At 47.6% G+C, this 26,761-nt stretch overlaps 1 protein-coding gene across 5 annotated transcripts in view; it reads left to right on the top strand.

The window, feature by feature from the left end:
- The window catches only part of NUP214 (nucleoporin 214), a 107,688-nt gene that overhangs the window by 5,237 nt on the left and 75,690 nt on the right, over positions 1 to 26,761 (top strand). For 2 of the 5 annotated variants that reach the window (XM_062207362.1, XM_062207365.1), the window contains exons 4-14: positions 2,406 to 2,604; positions 3,236 to 3,306; positions 5,491 to 5,554; positions 6,019 to 6,122; positions 9,478 to 9,584; positions 10,128 to 10,194; positions 13,187 to 13,313; positions 16,044 to 16,205; positions 19,958 to 20,417; positions 22,660 to 22,835; positions 25,718 to 25,812. In XM_062207362.1, coding sequence (XP_062063346.1) covers positions 2,406 to 2,604; positions 3,236 to 3,306; positions 5,491 to 5,554; positions 6,019 to 6,122; positions 9,478 to 9,584; positions 10,128 to 10,194; positions 13,187 to 13,313; positions 16,044 to 16,205; positions 19,958 to 20,417; positions 22,660 to 22,835; positions 25,718 to 25,812 — 1,632 coding nt within the window. Of the gene's footprint in view, positions 1 to 2,405; positions 2,605 to 3,235; positions 3,307 to 5,490; positions 5,555 to 6,018; positions 6,123 to 9,477; positions 9,585 to 10,127; positions 10,195 to 13,186; positions 13,314 to 16,043; positions 16,206 to 19,957; positions 20,418 to 22,659; positions 22,836 to 25,714; positions 25,813 to 26,761 lie in introns of all 5 variants that reach the window. The other 3 variants (XM_062207361.1, XM_062207364.1, XM_062207363.1) reach the window with 2 other exon arrangements.

Here is a 26,761-nt window from a genome sequence, read left to right as displayed (position 1 = left end):
TTACTTCAGTCCTTTTTTTTAAAGATTTATGTCATTTATTTGAAAGACAGAGTTACAGAGAGACAGAGGCAGGAAGAGAGAGATATCTACTGGTTCACTCCCCAAATGATCGCAATGGCCAGAGCTGAGCTGATCTGAAGCCAGAAGCTTCTTCTAGGTTTCCCACATGGGTACAGGGACCCAAGCACTTGGGCCATCTTCTACTGCTTTCCCAGGGCATAGCAGAGAGCTGGATCAGAAGTGGAGCAGCCGGGACTTGAACTGGCGTCCATATGGGATGCTGGTGCTGCAGGCTGCAGCTTTAACCTTCTGCGCCATAGCGCTGGCCCCACTTCAGTCCTAGCTTTAGAAGATAAAAAGGGCTTCTAGAAATTATTTCATACGCCACTTGCGCAAGGCATTGCCATTTCTCATTGACACATGAGACAGCCAGCCTGAGAGGCTAGGGTGGCCTGCCCAAGGCCATAAAATTAATGGATAATGTCAGAAGTTCCCACGTCTTGGGTCTAACAGAGAATGTTAAAACTTGTTACATTGTGGGACTTTGGTCTCCTAAGGCAGTTTAAGAATAACAGTCAGGCCGGCGCCGGCACACTGGGTTCTAGTCCCGGTCGGGGTGCTGGATTCTGTCCCGGTTGCCCCTCTTCCAGTCCAGCTCTCTGCTGTGGCCAGGGAGTGCAGTGGAGGATGGCCCAAGTGCTTGGGCCCTGCACCCCATGGGAGACCAGGAGAAGCACCTGGTTCCTGGCTTCGGATCAGCCGTGGCGGCCATTTGAGGGGTGAACCAATGGCAAAGGAAGACCTTTCTCTCTGTCTCTCTGTCTCTCTCTCTCACTCTCTCACTGTGCCTGTCAAAAAACAAAAACAAAAACCAGTAATGGTGAGTATTTATACTCTGTGCCAGGCACTGTGCTACCTTATATGCCTCATCCATGTTCATTCCTGCCTATCTTACATAGTAGGTACCGGTATCTTCATTTTATCCATGGAGAAGTGGACTCCGAGAGTTTAAGTAGCCATCCCAGGTCCTGGCACTGTGAAAGAGCAGAGCCAAGGGCTGGGCATCGGGGCAGGGACTGTGAAGCCTGTATCCCACGTCAGGGCCTGGTTTGAGATCTGGTTCCCGGTGTCCCACGTCAGGGCCTGGTTGGAGATCTGGCTCCCGGTGTCCCACGTCAGTGCCTGGTTTGAGATCTGGCTCCCTGTATCCCACGTCAGGGCCTGGTTGGAGATCTGGCTCCCGGTGTCCCACGTCAGGGCCTGGTTGAGATCTGGCTCCCTGTATCCCACGTCAGTGCCTGGTTTGAGATCTGGCTCCCGGTGTCCCACGTCAGTACCTGGTTGGAGATCTGGTTCCCGGTGTCCCACGTCAGGGCCTGGTTTGAGATCTGGTTCCCGGTGTCCCACGTCAGGGCCTGGTTTGAGATCTGGCTCCCGGTGTCCCACGTCAGGGCCTGGTTGGAGATCTGGCTCCCTGTATCCCACGTCAGGGCCTGGTTGAGATCTGGCTCCCGGTGTCCCACGTCAGTGCCTGGGTTGAGATCTGGCTCCCTGTATCCCACGTCAGGGCCTGGTTGGAGATCTGGCTCCCTGTATCCCACGTCAGGGCCTGGTTGGAGATCTGGCTCCCGGTGTCCCACGTCAGTGCCTGGTTGGAGATCTGGTTCCCTGTGTCCCACGTCAGGGCCTGGTTGGAGATCTGGCTCCCGGTGTCCCACGTCAGGGCCTGGTTGGAGATCTGGCTCCCGGTGTCCCACGTCAGTGCCTGGTTGGAGATCTGGTTCCCTGTGTCCCACGTCAGGGCCTGGTTGGAGATCTGGTTCCCTGTATCCCACGTCAGTGCCTGGTTGGAGATCTGGCTCCCTGTATCCCACGTCAGGGCCTGGTTTGAGATCTGGCTCCGCTTCTGATTCTGGCCTTGTGCTCCCTGGGAGGCAGCAGGCGATATAGTGAGTGCCCAGGTCCTCCTGCCACCCACGTGGGCAGTACCTAGATTGGATTCTAGTCTCCTGGATTTGGCTTGCCCTGGTCCCAGCTGTTGTGGGTATTTGGGGAGTAGGCCAACAGATAGAGAATCTCTCTGTTGGTCTCTTTGCCTTTCAAATAAATTTAAAAAATTAAAAAGTAAAAGCAAATCCAAGATGTTAATGTAGTGTCTGGTATTTATTGATTATTTTGCTTTTGTGTATTTCCCTACCGGGAGTCCCTGGGAATGACTAAAATCATTGACTGCTGGTTTCAAAGTCCTATTGAAATTGTTTTATTGTTGTGTGGAACCAAATGTTTTCCATGGTTATGGAGAAAAGTGAACTATGGTTTGAGAAAATTTACATATTCAGTAATTTCTTTGAATATTAAATGTCTCTGTATGAATTTATTTTGGTTTTGTGCATTTGTTTTAAAAGGCTAAGCAACAGAAGCGCCCATTTGCCTATCATAAGCTCTTGAAAGATGCAGGAGGTATGGTGATCGATATGAAGTGGAACCCCACGGTCCCCTCCATGGTGGCCGTTTGTTTGGCCGATGGCAGCATCGCTGTGCTTCAAGTCACAGACGCAGTGAAAGTGTGTGCAGCTCTGCCTTCCATGGCAGCAGTAACGTGTGGTAGGTACCAAAGCCTTTCACTCTGTAACGTATAGTAGTGATAATCTATTTAAAAATTAATTTCTGGAAGTAAAAATGGACGGTTTTTGTTTTTTGTGGTTCTCCTGGGTGGTAATGCAAAGTGTTCTTTATTTCTGTAGTTAATGGCCTTTAAGGCAGACAGCATACAGGATTTCACTGGAATGTGCTTGGGCCTTCTGGGGAAAGAAATATTTTGGTACAGCTGGTTTAGAATTGTTTTGAGGATCACTGTCTATGGATTTAAAGGGTCACACAGTGCAAGTCGTGTGCTTTTGGGGGAAGAGCATTCGAAATAACAAATAGGAGCAGGAGAATGGTTTTAGTATTCGAGAACCTTTTCCTCTTGTCTTAATGACCGCGGAGTTTCTGTACTTGGAGGTTTTCTGGGCAGTTTTCTAATGAAAAAGCATTTTTAGCTTTCCGTTGCCCAGTGACAAGCCATGATTGGTTTGTATCATTAAAATGCTTACATTTTCCTCCTTGCTGAGTGAGGATGAGCCTAAAGGCTTTGTGGGCTGTCAGGGACAAGGGCTGAGGCGCTGTCGTGGGGAGGTGTGGGTGGCGCCCTGCTTCCTTCAGTTCCTGATGGCATTGCTCTCTTCTTGCTCAGTGTGCTGGAGCCCCAAAGGAAAACAGCTGGCAGTGGGGAAGCAGAATGGAACTGTGGTCCAGTACCTTCCTGTAAGTTCTCGCCTGGGCTGCAGAGCTCTTCTCACTGAGGTGACTCACTGCTCGGGGGAGGTTAGAGTAGCTTTGAGGTATTGTTTTTCCTGTTAAGAAGTGAGTACTCATTTTAACAAACGTGTCAGTGAGTGGAGATGGGACTCCCATCTGTTCCCTAGTCCTTGTAGAGACGTCCACCATGTTCTGTCCTGGTAACCTTCGAGATTTTTCTAGGTGATTATACAAGTAGTCTATCTGTAAAGGTATTATTTTTGTTTTGCTTTTTTGGTAAAATGTGATCATACCCTACACACTGGTCTCCCACTTCATATTTCCAATTCATCTGATAAAAACAGCTTCTAGGGAAAGAATATAGAGAGCTGTTACCGAACTGCAGACTTGCACCAGGTCGAAGCGTGGGATTTGTGTTTGAGCTGAGCCCATGCTAAGGGTTCGGTGCTTCTAGCAGAGAAGGACCACTGCTGTTGCCTGTGCACGCTGTCATCTCGCCCTGCGCGGTCACACTGGCTCCCAGAGACCTCGCACACGCCTGAGGAGGGGCTCACGGGGGTGCTCGAGACCGCTCTCTGGGGCATGTATAGGTGACGAATACGGGGCTACAGATTTGAGGTTAAGGTTGGTTTCTTATTTCTTTTTCTTTTCTTTTTTTTTTTTTTTTTTTTTTTTTGACAGGCAGAGTGGATAGTGAGAGAGAGAGACAGAGAGAAAGGTCTTCCTTTTGCCGTTGGTTCACCCTCCAGTGGCCGCCGTGGTAGGCGTGCTGCGGCCGGCGCACCGCGCTGATCCGATAGCAGGAGCCAGGTGCTTCTCCTGGTCTCCCATGGGGTGCAGGGCCCAAGGACCTGGGCCATCTTCCACTGCACTCCCTGGCCACAGCAGAGAGCTGGCCTGGAAGAGGGGCAACCGGGACAGGATCGGTGCCCCGACCGGGACTAGAACCCGGTGTGCCGGCGCTGCAAGGCGGAGGATTAGCCTAGTGAGCCGCGGCGCCGGCCTGTTTCTTATTTCTTACTGCCTAAAGTTGTTAATGAGAAATTTGGTACCTGTTCTTTGGCAGGGGGCTCTTAACCTATACAAAGATAATGTGGATGGTTTACTTTTATTGCTTTGTTTGTTTGCTTTTTTTTTTTCCCCAAGACTTTATTTATTAATTTGAGAGGTAGAGTTAGAGAGAGAGGGAGAGACAGAAAGGTCTTCCATCCACTGGTTCACTCCCTAAATGGCAACAACGACTGGAGCTGTGCCGATCTGAAGCCAGGAGCCAGGGGCTTCTTCTGACTCTCCACGTGGGTACGGGGGCCCAAGCACTTGGGCCATTCTCTGCTGCCTTTTCAGGCCCTAAGCAGAGAGCAGGATCGGAAGAAGAGCAGCTGGGACAGAAACTGGCGCCTGTATGGGATGCCAGCCCCACAGGCAGAGGCTTAGCCGACTGTGCCACAGTGCCAGCCCCTGCTTGCCCTTTTTAAAAAACTTACTATAGTAGAGTCCCTTTTTCCAACTCAGTGAATGTAGAGACGCTTGATTCTCTTTTGTGGATGTGTGGCAGTCCGCTGCATGGTTGTAGCACAGCTGATCTTGTCCTTTATTGATAGTCATGTGCAACAGTGCGAGTGGTTTTGCTGCTGTGAGTGATGCTGCCTTGAACATCCTCATTACCCAAATTTGAACATATTTGTGAATTTCTGTAGAAAAGGACTCATTTTAAGTTAAAGATTTACTTACTTATTTGAAAGGCAGAATGATGAGAAAGAACGAGAGCTAGAGAAGTGAGAAAACTTCTCAGATGTTTGCAACAGCCCAGGCTGGTCCAGGGAAAAGCCAGGAACCAGGAGCTCTGTCCAGGTCTCCCATGTGGGTGTCAGGGACCTAAGTACTTGGGCCATCATCTGTTGCCTCCCAGGTGCGTGAACAGGAAGTTGGATGGAAAGTATGGAGTTAGCTGGGACTTGGACCAGTACTCTGATGTCAGATGTGGGCATCCTAAGCAGTAGCTTAACCACCCGCTGGGTGACATAACCACCCCAGAAGGGGGTTCCGGGAAGAGACAGCTTTTGTCTTTGTTCAGCCTCCAGGCTGGGGAGAGCAAACAGGTGACTGTCAGGTGAATACATTGGATTTCACAGAGTTTTGTTAGTTTGGAAATTGTTAAATTTGACACTTTCCTTTCTAAACTTCTTTCAGACTTTGCAGGAAAAAAAAGTCATTCCGTGTCCTCCGTTTTATGAGTCAGATCATCCTGTCAGAGGTAACACTCCTTTTCTTATTGGGCTGACTTCTGTCTGTTACAGAAATTCCAGATCATTCGATGTGCCCACATACTGCTCAGGGGTGTTGGTGACACCTCACGAGTGATTGCGTTGTCCCTGCTATTGCAGTGAGCGTAGTGATAACCGTCTGGGGGACGTCTAATGGGAAATGACACAGAGGGATCCTGACTTTTTATTAGAATTCTTAATTATCCCTGGTCATAAACCATCAGGAAGAAACTACCACTTTGGATGTGTTTGGGCTTCTTCGTTCTGTGAATCTATGAATTGTACTTAGTGAAATTTAGACCTTTGGTAAAATAGTTCTCTGGTTTTCTTATTCATAGTATGTTAAATTATAGTATACAGTGGCATGGCTATTCTGAGTAAAAGATGCTTTTTGCTGGTTTCTGGTTGCTGCGGGTCGACTCCCCGTGGATTCGGCTCTCGATGTGTCTTTCAGTTCTGGATGTGCTGTGGATCGGCACCTATGTCTTCACAATAGTGTATGCGGCCGCAGATGGGAGCCTGGAGACGTCTCCCGATGTGGTGATGGCTCTGCTACCGGTAGGTGTGGGAAGGACTTTTTTTTTCTTAAAGATTGGTTTATTTATTTGAAAGAATAACAGAACATTCTTCTCTCTGCTGGTTCACTCCCCAGATGTCTGCAGTAAAGCAGACGCTGAGAAACAAGAACTCTCTCTAGGTTTCTCGTGTGGGTGGCAGGAACCCAAGTCCTTGGGCCATCATCTGCTGCCTCCCAGGCACGTTAGCAGGAAGCACAGAGTAGTGGGACTGAGACCAGGAGCTTTGATAAAGGGTGTGTGTGTTCCACGCGGTGGCTTGACCTGCTGCACTGTGGTGCCTGCCTCCAGGAATGTCTTTGCTTTTTCCATTAGAGAAATCCAGTGAAGCTGCAGACTTCGATTTCAGGTTCCTTATTTATTGGCAGTGCTGATGCAACTTCAGGTGTGTGGTTTCAGTGCTACCTGGAGACCAAAATTATGGGCACTTATAGCATGTTCTGCTGTTGGAGATTAGAAAGTCAAAACTTTGCTGCAGTGTTTAGCCTCGTGGTTAAGACACTAATGTCCCATATTAGAGTGCCAGGGTTCCATTCCTGACTAGCTCCGGATTCCAGCGTCCCACCCATACAGACCCTGAGAGACTGCATCGTGATGGCTGAAGCAACTGGGTTCCTACCACCCATGTAGGAGACCTGGGATTGCATTCCCAGCTCCTGACTTTGGCTTTGGCCCAGCCCTGATTGTTGCGGGCATGTGGGGAGTATACAAGTACATGTGAACACTGTTTGTTTCTCAGTCCCTCAAATAGAAATTACTTAATTGAAAAACTTGCTTTTGCCTAAGCTGTAAACTGTAAAATCATAAACAGATTTTAGAAAGGCAAAAAAGCTTGCTTTTTAAAATTATTTTATTTATTCATCAAATACTTATTGAATGCCTGTAGTGCATTCTGTTTTAAGACTTTTATTTGAAGGGCAGAGTTACAGAGAGAAACAGAGAGAAGTCTTCCATCTGCTGGTTCACTTCCCAAAAGGCTGCAATGGCTGGAGGTGGGCCAATCCAAAGCCAGGAGCCAGGAGCTTTTTCTGGGTCTCCACATGGGTGGCAGGAGCCCAAGCACTGGGCTGTCCCCCACTGCTTTCCCAGGCCATTAGCAGGGAGCTGGATCAGAAGTGGGGCAGCCGGGACTCGAGCTGGCACCCACAGGAATGCTCCGTGCTGGTGCCGACCTTCAGGCACTGCTTTAAAGCTGAGAACGTAGAGGTACCGAGGCAGGCGTCTTGCATCTCCAGATCTTAACCTTCTAACGAATGGGACAGTCAGTTGTCAGTGTAGGATCATCCACAGTGAGGAAGGTGGAGAGAGTAAAGCAGTGGGGGACAGCTGGTGACGGGTGGTCAGGGCTGGCCTCTCTGAGGAAGGGTGAGTCATGCTGAAGACAGAGGGAGATGTTAGTAATATCTGCTCTTGTCAGCTTATGGTAACATTTTCAGAAGCGAGTGAGGCAGAGCTGTGTTTCTCAATCAGTTAGCTTTCAGAGTCTAGGAAAGCATTTTAAAATAAACTATATTTTAAAAATCATTTTTGGCCGGCGCCGCAGCTCAATAGGCTAATCCTCTGCCTGCGGTGCCGGCACACTGGGTTCTAGTTCCGGTCGGGGTGCTGGATTCTGTCCCGGTTGCTCCTCTTCCAGGCCAGCTCTCTGCTGTGGCCTGGGAGTGCAGTGGAGGATGGCCCAAGTGCTTGGGCCCTGCACCCCATGGGAGACCAGGAGAGGCACCTGGCTCCAGGCTTCAGATCAGCGCGGTGTGCCAGCAGCAGCGCGCCAGCCACAGCGGCCATTGTGGGGTGAACCAACGGAAAAGGAAGACCTTTCTCTCTCTCACTGCCACTCTGCCTGTCAAAAAAAGAAAAAAGAAAAAGAAAAAAAATCATTTTTAATTCTATTGCTCAGGAATAACTGTTGATATTTTAGTAGACAAATTTAAAGTTTTTTTTTTTGTAATTTATTTATTTGAAAGAGTTACAGAGAGGTGGAGAGAGAGAGAGAGAGAGAGGTCTTCCATCCACTGGTTTATTCCTGAGATGGCTGCAGCAGGCGGAGCTGTGCTGATCTGAAGCCAGGAGCCAGGAGCTTCTTCAGGTCTCCCACATGGGTTCAGGGGCCCAAGCACTTGGGCCATCTTTTGCTGCTTTCCCAGGCCATAGCCGGGAGCTGGATCTGAAGTAGAGCAGCTGAGATTTGAGCTGTTGCCTCCATGTGGAGTGCGGGTGTGAAGTTGAGACTTAACCTGCTGTGCCACCACACCAGTTCCCATTTCAAAGAATTCTGTGATACGTTCTTTTATGTACATTTTATGTGATTACATTTACTTTGTAGCATAAATATCTAAATTGAAATTGCTTGGTCAAGGGATATATGCTTTTTTTTGGATGGGCTTTTGAAATGTTGCCAAAATAGCTTTTAGGAAAGTTGTATGAGTTTATACTCCTACCACCAGTGGGACTGCCCAGCATGGGTAGTCTGTGCATTGGTGACATTTTGATCCTTGCTGGTCTGATGTGTGAACAAGGGGTCATATTTCTACTAATTCTTTTGAGCTCTTGTTAAGATTGACTAAAAAAATATATTTACTGGGGCTGGCACTGTGGCATAGCAGGTTAGGTTGTCATCTGCAGTACCAGCATGCCAGATGGGCACTGGTTCAAGTCCTGGCTGTTCCACTTCCAGTCCAGTTCCCTGGTGATGCACCTGGAAAAGCAGTGGAAAATGACCCACGTCTTGGTTAGCTCCCCAGTGCCTACATCTGCACCCACGTGGGAGACCTGGACGAAGCTCCTGGCTCCTGACTTCGGATCTGTTCAGCTCCAGCCATTGTGGCCATTTGGGGAGTGAACCAGTGGATGGAAGGAAGATCTCTTTCTCTGTCTTTCCCTCTTTCTCTGTAACCATGCCTTTCAAATAAATAAAAATAAATCTTTTATACACACATTTACTGAGATGCCTTACTTGAAAATACCATTAGAATGTTCTTATTCTTGGGAATAGTAACACTCCTGGCGTTTTTATCGACTTCTTATGTTCCGTGTGCTGGTCCAGAAGCTTTGGATGTGTCATTTCGTGTCACGCGCCCAGCAGCCTTTAGAGAGGCTCGGAGGCCTCTTAGACATACAGGAGAGCTGAGTAATCTGAGTTTGAATTCTGTGCGGTTGATGACCAGTGTCTGTACTCCGTATATTGCTCAGTGCCTTATACCATGCCTGTACATGTGGACTTAGATTTTGAGTGAATTTTCTCATGGAACTTAAATGGTTTTCTCTTGGTGAGATGTTTACCAATAGGATTAGAGACAAATTGCACATGAGGTTTTTTCCCCTCACACTGTTCACTGTAGAAAAAGGAAGAAAAGCACCCTGAGATATTCGTGAACTTTATGGAGCCCTGCTACGGCAGCTGCACGGAGAGACAGCATCATTACTACCTCAGTCACGTGGAGGAATGGTGAGTGCAGGCGCTTCGCAGTCGCCCTGCTCTGCGTGGGCTTTGTTCCGTAAAGCAGGAAGCTGGAGACCGGGCGCCCTGGACGTACTCCCTGCTGCTGCTTGATGATGTCGTCGGATGCTTCCCTGATCTTGAATTACGTGATTTAGATCGAATATGTGCTAATCGTAAGAATTCAGCTTTCTCAGTAACCCTAATGATGTCTTATGAAAATACTGATGTTTAAAGAATGTGTTATGTTTCCTTTGAACGGTAAGATCCCTTGAAGCTTTTGGTCTTCTAGCTAGGCTGTTCTGCTTTGGGCTGAACTCTCGTGTCTTTCCGTTGTCTTCCTGGCGGTGGGCAGTGGGCTGATTGTTCAGGGCTTCGTCACATGACCTTTACAAAATGTAGACTCTCCCCACCTTTCTTCAGCCAGGTAAAAAACCTTACCCTCTCCTTACATGGAGAGATGGGGTTCCCCCAGATGCTAACATGGACCCAGGTCAGATTGGAAGTATCACTGTGCTTTAATGTAATGGTTTTCTGATTTTATTCCTCAAGGGATTTAGTGTTGGCAGCATCTGCGGCTTCAACAGAAGTTAGTATCCTTGCTCGACAAAGTGATCAGGTAAATTTTTTTTTAAAGATTTATTTATTTATTTGAAAGGCAGAGTTACAGAAAGGCAGGAGAAGAGAGACAGAGAAGTTTTCCATCCTCTGGTTCACTCCCCAAATGGCCTCAACAGCTGGGGCTGTGTCAGGCTGAAGCCAGGAGCCAGGAGCTTCTTCTGGGTCTACCATGTGGGTGCAGGGGCCCAAGCACTTGGGCCATCTTCTGCTTTCCCAGGCCATAGCAGAAAGCTGGATCAGAAGTGAAATAGCCAGGACTCGAACCTGCGCCCATATGGGGTGCCAGCACTGCAGGCAGTGGCTTTACCTTCTCTACCATAGTGCTGGCCCCTCTTTTTTTAGTTTGAAAGACAGAGAGATGAAAGAGAGAGGTCTTCCAACTCTTGGTTAGCTCCCCAAATGCCTGCAACAGCTAGGAACGAGCTAGGTCAGAGCCAGGTCAAAGCCAGGAACCTGAACTCAGTCTGGGTCTCCCCTGTGAGTGCAGGTACGAGCTGTCACCTGCTGCTTCCCAGGTGTGCATTAGTGGGGAAGCTGGTCCGAAGTGGAGGAGCAAGGACTGAACTGGACCCTGAGGTGCTGTTCTGGTGTCCTACGCAGCAAGTTCACCACTGCACTGACTCCCGCCCCAAATTTTACCCTGGTCATTTTTGTATGACATTTTTCTGAGAAATATTTTTAAGAGAGTTAACTTTGTGGTTACGATTTAAACCCTAAAAGGTCAATCTCTTTTAATGGGTTTTAGGATGAGAACAAAACTTAGACCACAAAGTGCCTTAAACCAAATGGCATGAATGTTGTGCTGGAGAAACACAGGTGTTAGATTCCGTAGTTCCTTCATTGTTGTAAACAGCCTTTGACTCTTCAGGATCTACCCGCTGTGTGTGGAGAAGCTGTGTGGTCAACCTCTAGTCAGAGCATACCTGCATAGACGGAAGGGTTTCTTTGCCTTGTTCTGTTCCACTGTGTGGTCAACCTCCAATCAGAATGTACCTGCGTAGATGGAAGGGTTTGTTTCTGCCTTGTTCTGTTCCACTACTTTTATTTTATTCCTATTTCTCAAAGCTGTACCTTTTGTACAATTTACTATAATCCACTCTTGATGATGGAATAAAAATATGTAGATCATATCAAATTGTGATTCATCAGAAGCAACTTTTGGAAGAGTGGTAGTTGGGACTTGAACCAGGCCTTCTGATTTGATTGGATGCTGGTGTCCCAAACGGTGGCTGAATCTGCTACACCACATCTCCCCATCTGCGTCATCACTAAAGAATCATTGGCTTCCTCACTGGGGTGGGCAGCTGAGGACTGAGCTCACAGGGGCCTCAGACCGCCCCTCCTTTACAGTAGAGTTAGAGCGCTGTGTTGTCATTTTTGGTTGCTTCATTTTGTGACTTGAAGGGATTTTTTTTTTTTTAAGATTTATTTATTTTGAAAGAGAGAGAGGAAAGAGAGAGATCTTTAATCCACTGGTTCACTCCCCAGATGGCTACAATGGCAGTGCTAGACCAGGGCAAAGTTAGAAGCTTTATCTGGGTCTCTGGCAGGGACCATAACACTTGGGGCATCTTCTGCGGCTTTCTCTAGACCTTTAATGGAGAGCAGGATTGGAAGTGGAGCACTGGCACACAAACCAGCAGCCATATGGGACGCCAGATGTCACAGGCAGCGGCGTTGCCCACTACTCCACAATGCTGGCCCCTAACCTTAAAGATTTATTTATTTATTTGAAAGTCAGAGTTACACAGAGAAGGAGAGGCAGAGAGAGAGGTCTTCCATCTGCTGTTTCACTCCCCAATTGGCCATTATGGCCTGAGCTGTGCCAATACAAAGCCAGGAGCTTCTTCCAGGCCCCCAACGTAAGTGCAGAGGCCCAAGAACTTGGGCCATCTTCTACTGCTTTCCCAGGCCATAGCAGAGAGCTGGGTTGGAAGTGGAGCGGCCAGGACATAAACTAGTACCCACATGGGATGCTGGCACTGCAGGCAGCGGCTTTACCCGCTACACCACAGCACCGGCCCCTTTGATAGCTCTTGATAATCTGCTTTGTGGGATGCATATGTAGCGACCCCGTTCTTGTTGTTTGTGCCTTTCTGTCTGTCATCACCTGTGTCTCCTGTTTCTTCCCCCCTCTCCGGAGTGTGTCTTGCAATACTGACACTGCATTCTGTCTTTTACTGGTTAATTTGTCTGAATGTTACGTGGTAATGTTGAGATGAGCATTATTGGCATTGACGGGCTGTGTGGGCCAGCTCAGTCCTGTGGCACGATTAGATGCTCTTCCCTGGACAGCTTGTTTCCTTGCTTTGTTACATCAGCGTGATTCATGCTGCCCAGTTCTGATCAGTACTGAAAGACAGACAGAATGTTAGTGATTTTTAAAAACAGGAGTTATTTGTTGAAAGGACATAGCCCATTCGAGCAGCTTCAGTAAAAGAGGAGTTTACAGGAAAGACTTATGGTTGTCCAGTCAGCCTGGAGCAAGAAGATTGACAGTCTGAGGAACCCGGAAGGTAGGAACTTGGGCTGTTTTCTCTCTATGGATGGATGGTGAACTCAGGGTTTCTGGCCAGCTTTTTAGACTTCTCTGTGCAAGACCCTGAAGCTGCCGGTCCCATTCCAGAATTTCTAGGAGCAGGTGTTCACTGGCTCCGTGCACCTGTTGGATTTGCACCCCACAGTCACCAGTCTGCTGAGCTGAGGTGGGAGCCACTTCAGAAAGTGTTGATGGTAGTGGTTATTTATTGACACGACAGGGACTTGGGACACCAGAAATAGATAAGTGGATGTGACAAATTAACCTTTTGCTTGCTGGAGTAGTCACAGCTTTTCGACCATCCTCTTAGATTTCAGAGCCTCCCAGCCAACACCTAAGAGCTGACCCAAATGAAATGTCTTTTATTCTTTTCTGCTATTTGAATAATGCTGGGAGGAACCAATGCAGAGCTCTAACCAACATGGCACTTTTTTCTCTTTTTTCCCCATAGATTAATTGGGAGTCTTGGCTATTGGAGGATTCTAGTCGAGCTGAACTGCCCGTAACAGACAAGAGTGATGACTCCCTGCCTGTGGGAGTTGCCATAGATTATACAAACCAAGTGGAAATCACCGTCAGTAAGTGTAGCCTGGTGCTTAGTGCTGACAGTCTTCCTTCCAGGGATGCGTAGTACTGGAAGGCCGGCTGTCCATGTTCAGCAGGAGCTCTTCCACTGAGTGCCTTTGACTTCCACCAGAACCTTCCTACTCGAAGAGGTGCATTGTGAGGACAGTGAACCAGTGTGAATGGATGCTCATTAATGAAACCAAGGCCAGAAATACCATGTGTATGTGCACACGTGTCTGTATGTCTGTGCATATTTTATTTTTTAAAAGATGTATTTATTTGGGCCAGAGCTGTGGCATAGCGGGTAAAGCCGCCCTCTGCAGTGCCGGCATCCCATATGGGCGCTGGTTCAAGACCCAGCTACTCCACTTTTTTTTTTTTTTTAAAGACTTATTTATTTACTTATTTGAAATTCAGAGTTACAAAGAGAGAGAGAAGGAGAGGCAGAGAGAGAGAAAGAGAGGTCTTCCATTGTCTGGTTCACTCCCCAGTTGACCACAATGGCCAGAGCTGTGTCAGTCCGAAACCAGGAACTTCTGGGTCTCCCACGTGTGTGCAGGGGCCCAAGGACTTGGCCATCTTGTACTGTTTTCCTAGGCCATAGCAGAGAGCTGGATTGGAAGTGGAGCAGCTGGGACTCGAACCGGCGCCCATATGGGAAGCTGGCACTGCAGGTGGCTTTGCACGCTACACCACAGCGCTGGCCCTTGCTCCACTTCTTTTCTTTTTTTTATTTTTATTTTTATTTTTATTTATTTATTTTTTTTTGACAGGCAGAGTGGATAGTGAGAGGGAGAGACAGAGAGAAAGGTCTTCCTATTTGTCGTTGGTTCACCCTCCAATGGCCGCTGCGGCCGGCGCATCTCGCTGATCCGAAGCCAGGAGCCGGGTGCTTCTCCTGGTCTCCCAGGGGGGTGCAGGACCCAAGGACTTGGGCCATCCTCCACTGCCTTCCCGGGCCATAGCAGAGAGCTGGCCTGGAAGAGGGGCAACTGGGATAGAATCCGGCACCCCGACCGGGACTAGAACCCGGTGTGCCGGCGCCGCAAGGTGGAGGATTAGCCTGTTAAGCCATGGCGCCGGCCTCCACTTTTTTTTTTTTTTTTTTTCAAAGATTTATTTATTTATTTGAAAGAGTTACACAGAGAGAAGGAGAGGCAGAGAGAGAAAGGTCTTCCATCCTCTGGTTCACTCCCCAACTGGCTGCAACGGCTAAAGCTGAGTCAATCAGGAGCCAGGAGCCAGAAGCTGAATCGGAAATGGAGCACCCGGGACTTGAATCGACATCCATATGGGATGCAGGCTCCAGGATGCCACAGGGCCTGCCCCCCTTGCTCCACTTCTGATTTAGCTCTCTGCTATGGCCTGGGACAGCAGTACAAGATAGCCCAAGTGTTTGGGCCCCTGAACCTGCTCGCGAGACCTGGAGGAAGCTCCTGGCTCCTGGCTTTGGATTGGCGCAGCTCTGGCTGTTGGGCCGTTTGGGGAGTGAACCAGTGGATGAAAGACTTCTCTCTATCTGCCTCTGCCTCTCTGTAACTCTTCCTTTCAAATACATAAATAAATAAATCTTTAAAAAAAAGAAAGTTGTATTGTTTATTTGAAAAGCAGAGTTAGAGAGGCAAAGAGAGAAAGAGAAGTCTTCCATCTACTGGTTGACTCCCCAAATGGCCGCAGTGGCTAGAGCTGGGTCAGTCCGAAGCCAGGATTCAGGAGCTTCTTCTGGGTCTCCCACGTGGGTACAGGGGCCCAAGGACTTGGGCCATCCCCTACTGTTTTCCCAGGCCATAGCAGAGAGCTGGATCAAAAGAGGAGTAGCCGGGACTAGAACCAGCGCCCATGTGGGATGCCAGCACTGCAGGCAGTGTCTTTACCTGCTTTGCCACAGTGGCGGCTCCCTGTGCATACTTTAGAATCTGATTGAAAATTGGAACGTTGGGACTTGTTAGCTTAGTTTCTTTGCCCACTTTGGTTTCCAAGTGACCCTTCAAGGAGCAGTATCCTAATCCCGTACTGTATATCAATACTGGGTTTGAAGCCAAGGACTAGAATGTGGAGACCTCAGAGGTGTTCACGGCTTCCACAATGGCCCTGGTGTGTGCTCTGAATATATCTTCTCCCTGTGGGAGCCTCCAGGCTGTGAAACTGGAAGTGCAGCAGCAGAGAGGAATCTTTGCTCTCGTGTGCTTTGGTTTAGACGTGTCCGGTCAGGCACCATGGCGTTCCTTATCCTTTCCCTGCTTGGGCAGGAATATTTGGTCTCATTAGCTCGTTTGCTCTGGTTCTGGAAGCCTCAGTTGATAAAATACACGTCTCTAATGCAATTGTGAATGCATGTGAAGCAGTTTGACTTTATACTACATAAAGTAGTAGACGTCCTACTGCGCGTTTTCCAAAGTGCAGCCTGTCATTTCTGGTCAGCCAGGCACTTCCGAGGGCTCTGGTCCGTACCTTTGTCTGGAGCGTCACGACTCTCATGGACGCGGAGGAGCCCTGGGAAAGCAGAACTGTGGGACTGAGGGCGTTTGTGTGGGGCCCAGCAGGACGGTGGTGATCTGATAGTGCCAGTGGCTCTTGTTACATAGCAGGTGGTTGGGATCTGAATCAGAACCAGCTGACCTGAGCAGCTATTGAGATGGGTTCCCAAAGCCCCCTTCTTGTTCAGGGCAGTCACTCCCTTCCGGGCTCAGGCCCTCACACTGACTCGGCTCTTTTATCACCTTTGTTTTCCGTTTTAACAGATGATGAAAAGACTCTTCCTCCTGCTCCAGTTCTTATGTTACTTTCAACAGATGGTGTGCTTTGTCCATTTTATATGATCAATCAAAATCCTGGGGTTAGGTCCCTCATCAAGACACCAGAGAGGCTCTCATTAGAAGGTGAACGACAGCCCAAAGCACCAGGTAAGTACCTGTGCCCACTTTGTCCAAAAGAGAGTGCTGTGTGGGCTCATCCGGGAAGATTTCCAGGGGTGGGAACGCTGTAGGACACACAGTGCCTCTCTGCAGCTGGCAGTCCTAGCAGGCTGTAGCAGATCCTTGCCTTCAGTCACCCCAGGTTTACTCTCCACCTTTTACTATAGTTTAGAGAAAAAGGAAGATTGGCTGGATTGATCCTTTCAGGTTATTTAGCACCAGTATGTTGTAAGACTCCGTGGTCTATAAGGGGGTCTTCAAAAAGTTCATGGAAAAAGTGCAGTATGAAAAAACTATGTGGATTTCAAAATTTTTCCATCAAAATAAGCATCTTTTATTTCACTTCTGTGAACATACTGAAATATTTTTCATATGATCTGAGTTTTTTAAATGTGTTTAATTGGGGGTGGTGGTTAAATAAATGATTGTACATTCATGTAATTAAATGCCATGTAACTACTAAAAATGTTACATTTATTGACATGGAGAGAGTGGAATATATCCTGAAAAAGTGCTATATCCTATAGACACAAAATACTTGAAAAATGGATATTAAAATCTCAATAATAGTTTTTTTCTGACAGCATGGGAATTTTATTTTCTTTTGTTTATATTTCATTTGTTTTAGATATTTTATTCTCCCTCTTTAAAAAACAATATGCTTATTAGAGAAAAAATGGAAAAATACAAAAAATCATTTAAAGCCCATCTATAATCAGCAAGAGCCACAGTCAGCATTTTGGTACATACATGCATACACACACACACACACACATATATACATACACCTGTGGGGCTAGCATTGTGGCACAGTGGGTTAAAGCCGTGGCCTGCAGTGCTGGCATCCCATTATGGGTGCTAGTTTGCATCTCGGCTGCTAAACTTTTGGTCCAGCTTCCTGCTCATGTGCCTGGGAAACAGCAGAGGATGACCCATGTCCTTGAGCCCTTAAACCCATGTGGGAAACCTGGAAGAAGATCCTGGCTCCTGGCTTCAGATCGGCTCAGTTCCGACCATTACAGCCATTTGGGGAGTGAATCAGCAGATGGAAGATCTCTTTCTCTCTACCTCTCTCTAACTCTGTCTTTCAAATAACTAAAATAAGTTTTTTTAAAAAAATAAATGTATGCCTGTGTGAGAAGAAATATAAAGCCTTTTTTTGTTTGTTTTTTAATTGAAAGGCAGAGTTACAGAGAGAGGAAAGACAGAGAGATCTTCTGCTGGTTCATTCCCCAAATGGCCATAGCAGCCAGGGCTGGGCCAGGTAGAAACCAGGAGCCCAGAGCTTCCTCTGGGTCTCCCATGTAGGTGCCTAGGGACTTAAGCCATCCTCCACTGTTTCCAGGCTATCATTAGAAAGCTGGATTGGAAGTGGAGCAGCTGGGTTTCAAACCAGCACCCATATGGGATGCCAGCTTAACCTCCTACACCCGAGGCATACAGCTTTTTTTTTTTTTTAAACAGATTTATTTATTTATTTGAAAGGTAGATTTACAGAGAGGCAGAGAGAGAGGTCTTCCATCTGCTGGTTCACTCCCCAGATGGACACAATGGCCAGAGCTGTGCCGATCTGAAGCCGAGAGCCAGGAGCTTCTTCTAGGTCTCACGTGGGTGTGGGGACCCAGAAACCTGGGCCATCTTCTACTGCTTTCCCAGGCCACAGCAGAGAGCTGGATCAGAAGTGGAGTAGTCGAGACTTGAACTGGCGCCCATGTGGGATGCCAGCACCGCAGGCAGCGGCTTTACCCGCTGCGCCACAGTGTTGGCCCCAAGTCACACAGCTTTTACAGAGCATTTTTTCCAGATATTGGATCTTCACGATCATATTTCTTCTTGATTTCTGTGAGTTTATAACCAATGTTTTTTTTTTTTTTCCTAGTTTGGTTATAACAAAACTCATAGAGTAACCAGTTTTGTTTTGTTTTGTTTTGTTTTGTTTTGTTTTGTTTTTGACAGGCAGAGTGGATAGTGAGAGAGAGAGACAGAGAGAAAGGTCTTCCTTTTTGCCGTTGGTTCACCCTCCAATGGCCGCTGCAGCCGGCGCATCTCGCTGATCCGAAGCCAGGAGCCAGGCGCTTCTCCTGGTCTCCCATGGGGTGCAGGGCCCAAGGACTTGGGCCATCCTCCACTGCCTTCCCGGGCCACAGCAGAGAACTGGCCTGGAAGAGGGGCAACCGGGACAGAATCCGGCGCCCTGACCGGGACTAGAACCCGGTGTGCCAGCGCCGCAAGGCGGAAGATTAGCCTGTTAAGCCACGGCGCCGGCCAGAGTAACCAGTTTTTGAATATTGAAAAAGTGTTGACCAGTTGGAATGGATAAACAGTAGTTAAGTATGTTTTCTGACTGCTTCCCTATGCACAGTGGGTTGCTCATTCAGAATAGACCCACTCAGTTCGTTAGGACCCCCAGTCTGATAAGGCAGCCCCAGGTAGACATCCTTGGTGCCTGCACAGCCTGTGCCCGTGTTCCATTGGGCTCTCTCCTCATTCATAGCGCGTGCACCATTCGTTGTTGTCTCCCCGTGAGTGGTCATAGTACCGTGCAGTACGTCAGCCTTTGCCTGGTCTGTGTGACAGGAAGGGAAGCCTGTGCATGTGGGAGCCTGTGGGGCGACGTGTTTTCTGATCACATTTGGGCATGCAGCACTTGACAGTCCTGAGCAAAAACACAGGCCAGTTTCAGTGTTAGCCTATCTTCCCAGAGAAACTCCATGTTCTCTCATGGCTGGTCCAGAGGTAACACGTGTTGAGGTGAGTGGAAGAGAGCCCTGAAGGGGGCGATTGTCTGTCCTGTCCGTTCTCCAGTCTGGCCAAGCCTGTGTCATGGTTTAGAAGACATTAATGGTTGTGTCTGCTTCCGTGCTGGAGCTGTGAGGGTGCTGTGTTACGTGACCAGAAGTCTTAGCAACAAGACATTTTTCAAATGTTCAGTTCTGTTGTCAATGGGAAAACTGCAGATGATTTCTTTAGGGTCTCTTAAATATTTTCTGTTGGTCTGCCTGATGTGTGTGGAAGTGATAAACATGCTTATGCTTGTGTCTTTAATGAAGTTAGTTTTCTTGGTTTTGTATCTGTTGTGTAAAGGAAGTATAAACAGATTTGCTTACATTTTTATGTTCTCATAGAAATAGCAATTTACTTGAGTCTGTTTTCTTTTAAAGACTTATCTATTTATTTGAAAGGCAGAATTACAGAGGGAGAGAGAGATCTTCCATCCATTGCTTCACTCCCCAAATGGCTACAATGACAGGACTGGGCCAGGCCAAAACCAGGAGCTTGGAACTCCATCCAAGCCTCCCATGTGGGTAGCAGGGTCCCAAGGGATCCAAGCAGTTGGGCCATCTTCCACTGGTTTTTGAGGAATGTTAGGGAGCTGTATCATAACTGGAACAGCCAGGACTTGAACCAGTGCTCAGATGATGCTGGTGTGGTGGCTTATCCCACTGCACCACAGCACCAGTCTCTGTTTTCAGAAAGTGGAGTTTCATTTGGGTCTCCCACATGGGTGGCAGGGCCCCAGCACCTGGCCCATCTCCACTGCTTTTCCCAGGCCATTAGTAAGGAGAAGGATGGGAAGTGAAGCAGCCAGGACTCAAACCAGTGCTCATAGAGGATACAGGTGTCCCAGGTGGTGGCCTTACCTGCTGTGCTACAACACTGGCTCCCACAAACCATTTTTCACTAGCTTTCTGTTGCATGGCCTTCCAGTGTTAACATTTTCTCCTTTTTTTTCTTTGCAGGAAGCACTCCTACCACCCCAACCTCCTCTCAAGCCCCACAGAAAGTCGATGCCTCAGCAGTTACAACCCCTGCTTCCCTTCCAGCTGCGTCGCCTGCTGCTCCCATCACCACCTTCCATTTGCCTCCTGCTAGTGGGGCCCCTGCCGTGTTCTCCTTTGGTTCTGCATCCTTAAAATTGTCTGCTGCTGCTCCATTTCCCAGTGGCTCTGAGAACCCCAGAGCAACGCTGGGTTCAGGCGTCTCCACCTTCTCTTTCACTCCTCCTTCCAAAACCTCACTAGCCCCCACCCCTGCAGCTTCCCCCATAGCCCCATCTGCTGTTTCATTCTCCTTCGGATCATCAAGTTTTAAGCCTACCCTGGAAAGTACCCCGATGCCGAGTGTGTCTGCTCCAAATGTAGAAATAAAGCCCTCCTTCGCACCCTCAGCGTCTGCAGTCAAGGCCAACCTTAGTGAAAAGTAAGTCATTTTTCAAGTTTGATTGTTCTGAAGGATGGATAGAAATACTGCATATTATTAGCTGGAAGTAGAGTCACTGTGATTGGAGTTACTGGTTGGAGTTACTTTTCTTTCCAAAGGAATTTCTGCAGATGGTAAAAATCAAACCAACCTAAAGGTTTGCAGCTCATCAGTGGATCTAGTCCAAAAGGGTATTAGATAACATTTACTTATTTGTCTATTTTCGAAAGGCAGAGTGACAGCGGGAGACAGAGAAATCTCCCAAGTGTTTGGGCCATCATCTGCTGCCTGCTACGTGCATTAGCAGGAAGTTGGATTAGGAAGTGCAGTACTCTGGGGCCGGCACTGTGGTGTAGTGGGAAAAGCCACTGCCTGCAACCCTGGCATCCCATATGGGCACCAGCCAGTTTAAGTCCTGGCTGCTTCACTTCCGATCCATCTTCCCACTAATGTGCCTGAGAAAGCAGGAGAAGATGGCCCAAATCCTTGGGCCCATGCAGCCATTGGGGAGACCAGGAAGAAGCTTCTGGCTTTGACCTGGCCCAGTCCTAGCCATTGTGTCCATTTGGAGAGTGAACCAGAGGACGAAAGATCTCTGACTCTCCCTCTCACTCTCTGTAATTCTGTCTTTCAAATGAATAAAAAACGTATCTTTGGGGAAAAAGAAAGTACAGTACTCTGTTGATCTGTGGCACCCTATGAGGCAGCTTAACCTGCTGAAGCTTAAGCCTGCTCCTAGCATGTTAATTTTTTGATTTCTGTGGAGTGATATTTAAATATTTGTTCTGCTCTTTTAGATTACAAAGGAAGTATTTTTTTCTTTCCAAAAAACAAACATTTCAGTGTATACATCTTGGAAGGGAAATTAATCCCTCATGTCCACCCTGGACTCTGAACTGTTCTCTGCAGCCACCAAAGTGAGCTTGAGAAATTGTGAATACAGTAGGTGACTGCCCAACCCAGCAGTCCCCGGGGCTTCTGAATGCAGTCCAAGCTCTAGTGTGGTATTCAGCTTCCTCCAGACCTGGGTCCTGCCTGCTCCTCCCTCCCCCCTTTCCGTTCTCCCCACTAGAATGTGCGCTTCTTGAGGGAACAGTTGCTTACATCCATAACTCTTCCTGGATAACCTGCTCTCCCTTGCTCTCTCGCGTTGCTTTAGTGATGGTGCTGTGGTACCCATTGTTAATGTTAGATCAGTACATTACTACTTCATTCTAAAGGCTGCATAGTGTTTCTTTTTGCTGGCTGTACTGTAATGTATTTGACCAGTCTAATTCTGGGTATTTGGATTGTTTGCAAATGTGTTCTTTCAGTAGAACTGACTTTACATTCCCATTAGACCCCAAGCATTGCAAAGATGGTGACCTGCTTTCCTCTTCCACTTTCAGTCCCCAGAGGAGACAATCACCCCCTTTTTTTTTTTTTTTTTGACAGGCAGAGTGGACAGTGAGAGAGACAGAGAGAAAGGTCTTCCTTTGCCGTTGGTTCACCCTCCAATGGCCGCTGCGGCCGGTGCATCATGCTGAGAGATGATCACCCCTAAAATGAATTCTTAGTAATTTCTTTGGTAAAAGAGAAGGAGTAAACTCTTCTAAGCATAACTAAGTCACACCCCCCCACACTTTTTTACTCAGCCTCATAGAATAGAAAATAAGCAGTTGATGTGATGATAAATTTAATTTCATCTACAAGTTACTTGATGGTTGTTCTTAAGTAAGCAGACAGTAACAGAAATGTTTCCTTCTACTTTGATTTTTTTAATAAGAAATAGTTTATTTTTTTAAAAGATTTATTTATTTATTTGAAAGTCAGAGTTACACATAGAGAGAGAAGGAGAGACAGAGAGGTCTTCCATCCTCTGGTTCACTCCCCAATTGGCTGCAATGACTGGAGCTGTGCCAACTCGGAGCCAGGAGTCAGGAGCTTCTGGGCCTCCCACGCGGATGCAGGAGCCCAAGGACCTGGACCATCTTCTACTGTTTTCCCAGGCCATAGCAGAGAGCTGGATTGGAAGTAGAACAGCCGGTTCTCAAACCAGTGTCCATATGGTATGCTGGCACCATAGGCAGCGGCATTACCCACTACGCCACAGCACCAGCCCCATAAGAAGTAGTTAAAACATTTATGTTTGGTGAAGGCAATAAAATATGGAGAGGAGGTTACCCTCTGGTAACACTGCTTATGAGCAGTGTGAAAGATCTTGTAGCAGGCTGTTCTGATGCATTCCGGTTACCGTTTTCAGATTCACTGCCTTGGCTCCCTCTGCTCCTGTTAATAGCTCCCAGAGCACACCCTCCATGTTGCCGTTCTCTTCCACCTCGAAGCCAGCTGCTCCCGGACCTCTCGGCCTCCCTGCGCCTCCCTCGGCGTCGTCTGCTTGCTCGTCGGTGAAGCCGTCGGTGTCTCCCTCCCCATCAGGTATGACTGAAGTCAGCAGCTTCAGGCCTGAGACTCCTTCTCAGAGGAACAGTGTGCAGTGCTCTCGAGAGTCCTAGCTCACATGGCTGGGCAAGATTCTTTGCTTGGCTCCCGTGTCTCATCCTGAAATGCTGTGATGTGCCTGCTGTGAATCGGGGGGTTGGCAGTGGCATCACTGCTGCCGGGTGCTCTCTCGTACCTCTCACGGAGCTCAGTGAGTCAAAGCAAGCGTCTTGCTGTTGGACGTTTCTCTTCTTGTGGAAGATAAAGTCTGTGTTGTGTTGTGTAACAAAATACCTGGCACGGGGTGATTCATAGGACAAGAGATTTGCTTAGCTTACAGTTCTGGAGACTAGAGAGCATGATGCCAGCAGCGGCTGGGCCGTGGTGAGGGCCCTGGGTGCATCTCAAAATGGCAGCGAAGCAGCAAGGACTCGAGACTGCGGAGTGGTCCTGCGTTCTAATAACCCGCTCTCTCGAGAACTAGCTAGTTTTGGGAGACCAGCATTAATTCCTTCCGAGGGTGGTGCACCCATGAACCAATTGCCTTTCACCAGGCTCTGCCTCTTAAAGGTTCTCCCCTAACACCGCTGCACTACACTGGGGACTGTGCTTCCAGCACATGGACCTTTAGGAGAAAACCACATCCAGGCCATAGCAGGGAGTTACAGATGCACAGGGGAGAAAGGGCCTGCACAGGCTCTTGGGCTTACTACTCAGTCAACCCTGCCGTGAGCAGAAGCTTCAGAAAGATCATGAATGGGAATGACTATAGCAGCTTGAATTAAATACAATTCATGGACGCGCGTACTTGTTCTTTTCCTTGTGGACCTACAGGGGAATTGCAGGAATTGTCAGATGCCTTTCACTGAGGTTCAGCGCTTGATAACAATTTGCTCCGTTTGCTATATCTTTTTCTTAATGTAAATTTTTTCCTGAAACATTTATTTGCAGACATCTTGAAATGTTTTGCTCCTAAATACAAGTACATATCTCTTAAAAAGGGCACATAGTACATTACCAGACTCAAGAAACTAAATCCAATCTGTTATAATAGTTCATGTTTACATTTCCACAGTTAACAGTGTTCTTTATGGCTTTTCCCAGTTCTGTTCCAGTAGCCAATCATAGAGCACACGCTGTGTTCTAATTTTGTCCCGTTAGTCTTTTTTTTTTTTTTTAAAAAGATTTATTTATTTATATACTTGAAAGGCAGAGTTACACAGAGAAAGGAGAGGCAGAGAGAGAGAGAGGGAGGTCTTCCATCTGATGGTTCACTCCCCAATTGGCTGCAACAGCCGGAGCTGGGCCAATCCAAAGCCAGGAGCTAGGAGCCAGGAGCTTCCTTTGGGCCTCCCATGCGGGCGCAGGGACCCAAGGACTTGGGCCATCCTCTACTGCTTTCCCAGGCCATAGTAGAGAGCTGGATCAGAAGTGGAGCAACCAACCGGGTCTTGAACTGCTGCCCATATAGGATGCCGGCGCTTCAGGCCAGGGTGTTAACCCACTGTGCCACAGCACCGGCCCCTGTTTCATTAGTCTTAATCTCATACTAATTCTTCAGCCTTTTTTGTCTTTACCACCACATTGGTATTTATGTGGAGGTTGGGTCAGTAGTTTTGCAGACTGTCTCTTACCTTGGATTTGTTTCCACGTGGTAAGATTTATGTTAAAGGTTAGGGACATAATACCACCCAGGTGCTATGCATCAGGATTTCAGATTCTTCTGATATATGATAAAGAGTTGCTCACATGGGTCACATGTTTGCCCGGTATCTCAGTTTTTGAGTTGGTTATTTTCCTGAATGCCAGTGACAATACCAAGTCAGACCTATTTGGGCAGCTGAAAACTCCTTGTGTATTTTGACAAGATCACCTCATTCCAGAATTTTTCACCAGACTCCGAAGCATCTGTCAGTGACCAAAATGTTGAGCATTGCCTTGGTCTTGTCAGACATTACGGTTTGGGAGAAAAAACTTGAACCGTGAAACACATACCCTTCTTTCTCACTGCGCACCGCCGGATCTCTCCCCACCATTGCTGGTGTTCACTTCTTCAGGCTTGAGGGCCCTAGATTACTGGGCGCTCAGTACCAGTTGTACATAGGATTTACTGGAGACCACGCCCTCCCTTTTTTCTTTTCTTTTTTTTTTTTTTGGAAGATTTATTTGAAAGGTTAAATGACAGAGGGAATGAGAGATCTTCCATCTGCTGGTTCATTTTCTCTCTTTTTGTTTTTTTAGAGATTTATTTATTTGTTTAAAAGGTAGAGCTACAGAGAGGCAAAGGCAGAGAGAGTGAGAGTGAGAGTGAGAGAGAGAGAGAGAGAGAGAGAGAGAGAGAGAGGTCTTCCATCTGCTGGTTCACTTCCCAAATGCCACAACAGCTGGAGCTGGGCCAATCTGAAGGCAAGAACCAGGAGCTTCTTCTGGGTCTTCCACATGGGTGGAGGGGTCCAAGTACTTGGGTCATCTTCCTCTGCTTTCCCAGGCCATTAGCAGGGAGCTGGCTTGGACTCGGAGCAGCCGGGACTTGAATCAGCATCCACATGGGATGCTGGCACTGCAGCCGGCGGCTTTACCCACTACACCACAGCACGGGGCCTCTGCTAGTTCATTTTCCAACTCTGTTTCTCCCTCTGTTTCTGTCACTCTGCCTGTCAAATAAATGAATCTTTTAAAAAATATTTCACACCTGAAGTTTTAGAATATGTTTTTTCATGGCTTTTGGCCTAAGCTGATGTAGCTGGTAGTCATCACTCTTTAGTGAAAGTCATAAAACAGGGTCAGGGACTAAAACTTACTTTCTTTGACTTGGGGAAAGGGCTTTTTTGATGGGAATAAGTCATGTGTGTGTCTGAACTGACTGCTTATCCCAGCAGGGCGACCTGCTCAGGGCAGTCCCACTCCAGTGCTCTCTGTGGTACAGAAGTCGCCCAGGATAACTCCTCCAGTGGCAAAGTCAGGCTCTTCCCAGGTATGTTGAAATTCAATTTAAAGTCTTGTGTTTGTTAATCTACTGCCCCAAGCATACATCCGAATGTATCTTCAGGTTTGAGAATTCATACCTTAGAAACAGTAATTAGAACTGTGTGGTAAATTAGTCTTTAAAAAGCATTTTGAAATTTGTTTTTTCCCTTTATTTGAAAGTCAAAGAGAGACAGACATCTTGTCTGTTCACTCCCTAAATGTAACAACAGCTGGGCTTGGCCAGGCTGAGCAGGAGCCTAGAACTCAATCTAGGTGTCCCACGTGGTGTCAGTGACCCTAGCTAGCACTTGAGCCGTCCCCTGCTGCCTCCCAGGGTGTGCATGAGCAGGAAGCTAGGATCAGAAGTGGGGCTGGGCCTTGAACCGAGGCACTCACGGTATGTGGGTGGTGCAACCAGCATGTTAACCACTGTGCCAGAGGCCTGCTCTGTTTTAGCTTTTTATTGGTGTATGATGCACAGAAAAAAGTGCACCCAGAATACATGCAGTTCAGTGAATCGTCACCGTGAACACACCTTGTTAACTAGCACCAAGATTGAGAAATGGAACATCACTAGGACCCCAAAACTACAACCCCTGTGTTCATTTTTAGTCACTGCCCTTGGCAAAGAATCCCCAATACCTATTTTTTTTTAAAGATTTATTTATTTATTTGAAAGTCAGAGTTACACAGAGGGAGAAGGAAAGGCAGAGAGAGAGAGAGAGGTCTTCCATCTGCTGGTTCACTCCCCAGTTGGCTGCAACAGTTTCTCCATTTGGGGAGTGAATCAGTGGATAGAGGACCTCTCTCTCTGTCTCCTTCTCACTGTCTGTAACTCTACCTCTCAAATAAAAAAATAAAATCTTTAAAAAAAGAAAAAAAAGGAACGTTAGAAGTTGCTCTTTCTGTGCATGTAGACCCCTGGTCCCCTTAAGCATCCTCTCTCCCTCCCTCTT

This window comes from Lepus europaeus, chromosome 12, assembly GCF_033115175.1.
Source record: "Lepus europaeus isolate LE1 chromosome 12, mLepTim1.pri, whole genome shotgun sequence".
Lineage (NCBI taxonomy): Eukaryota > Metazoa > Chordata > Mammalia > Lagomorpha > Leporidae > Lepus > Lepus europaeus.
Note: the sequence above shows the minus strand (reverse complement) of the source record. Positions and strands in the feature narration are given on the sequence as shown.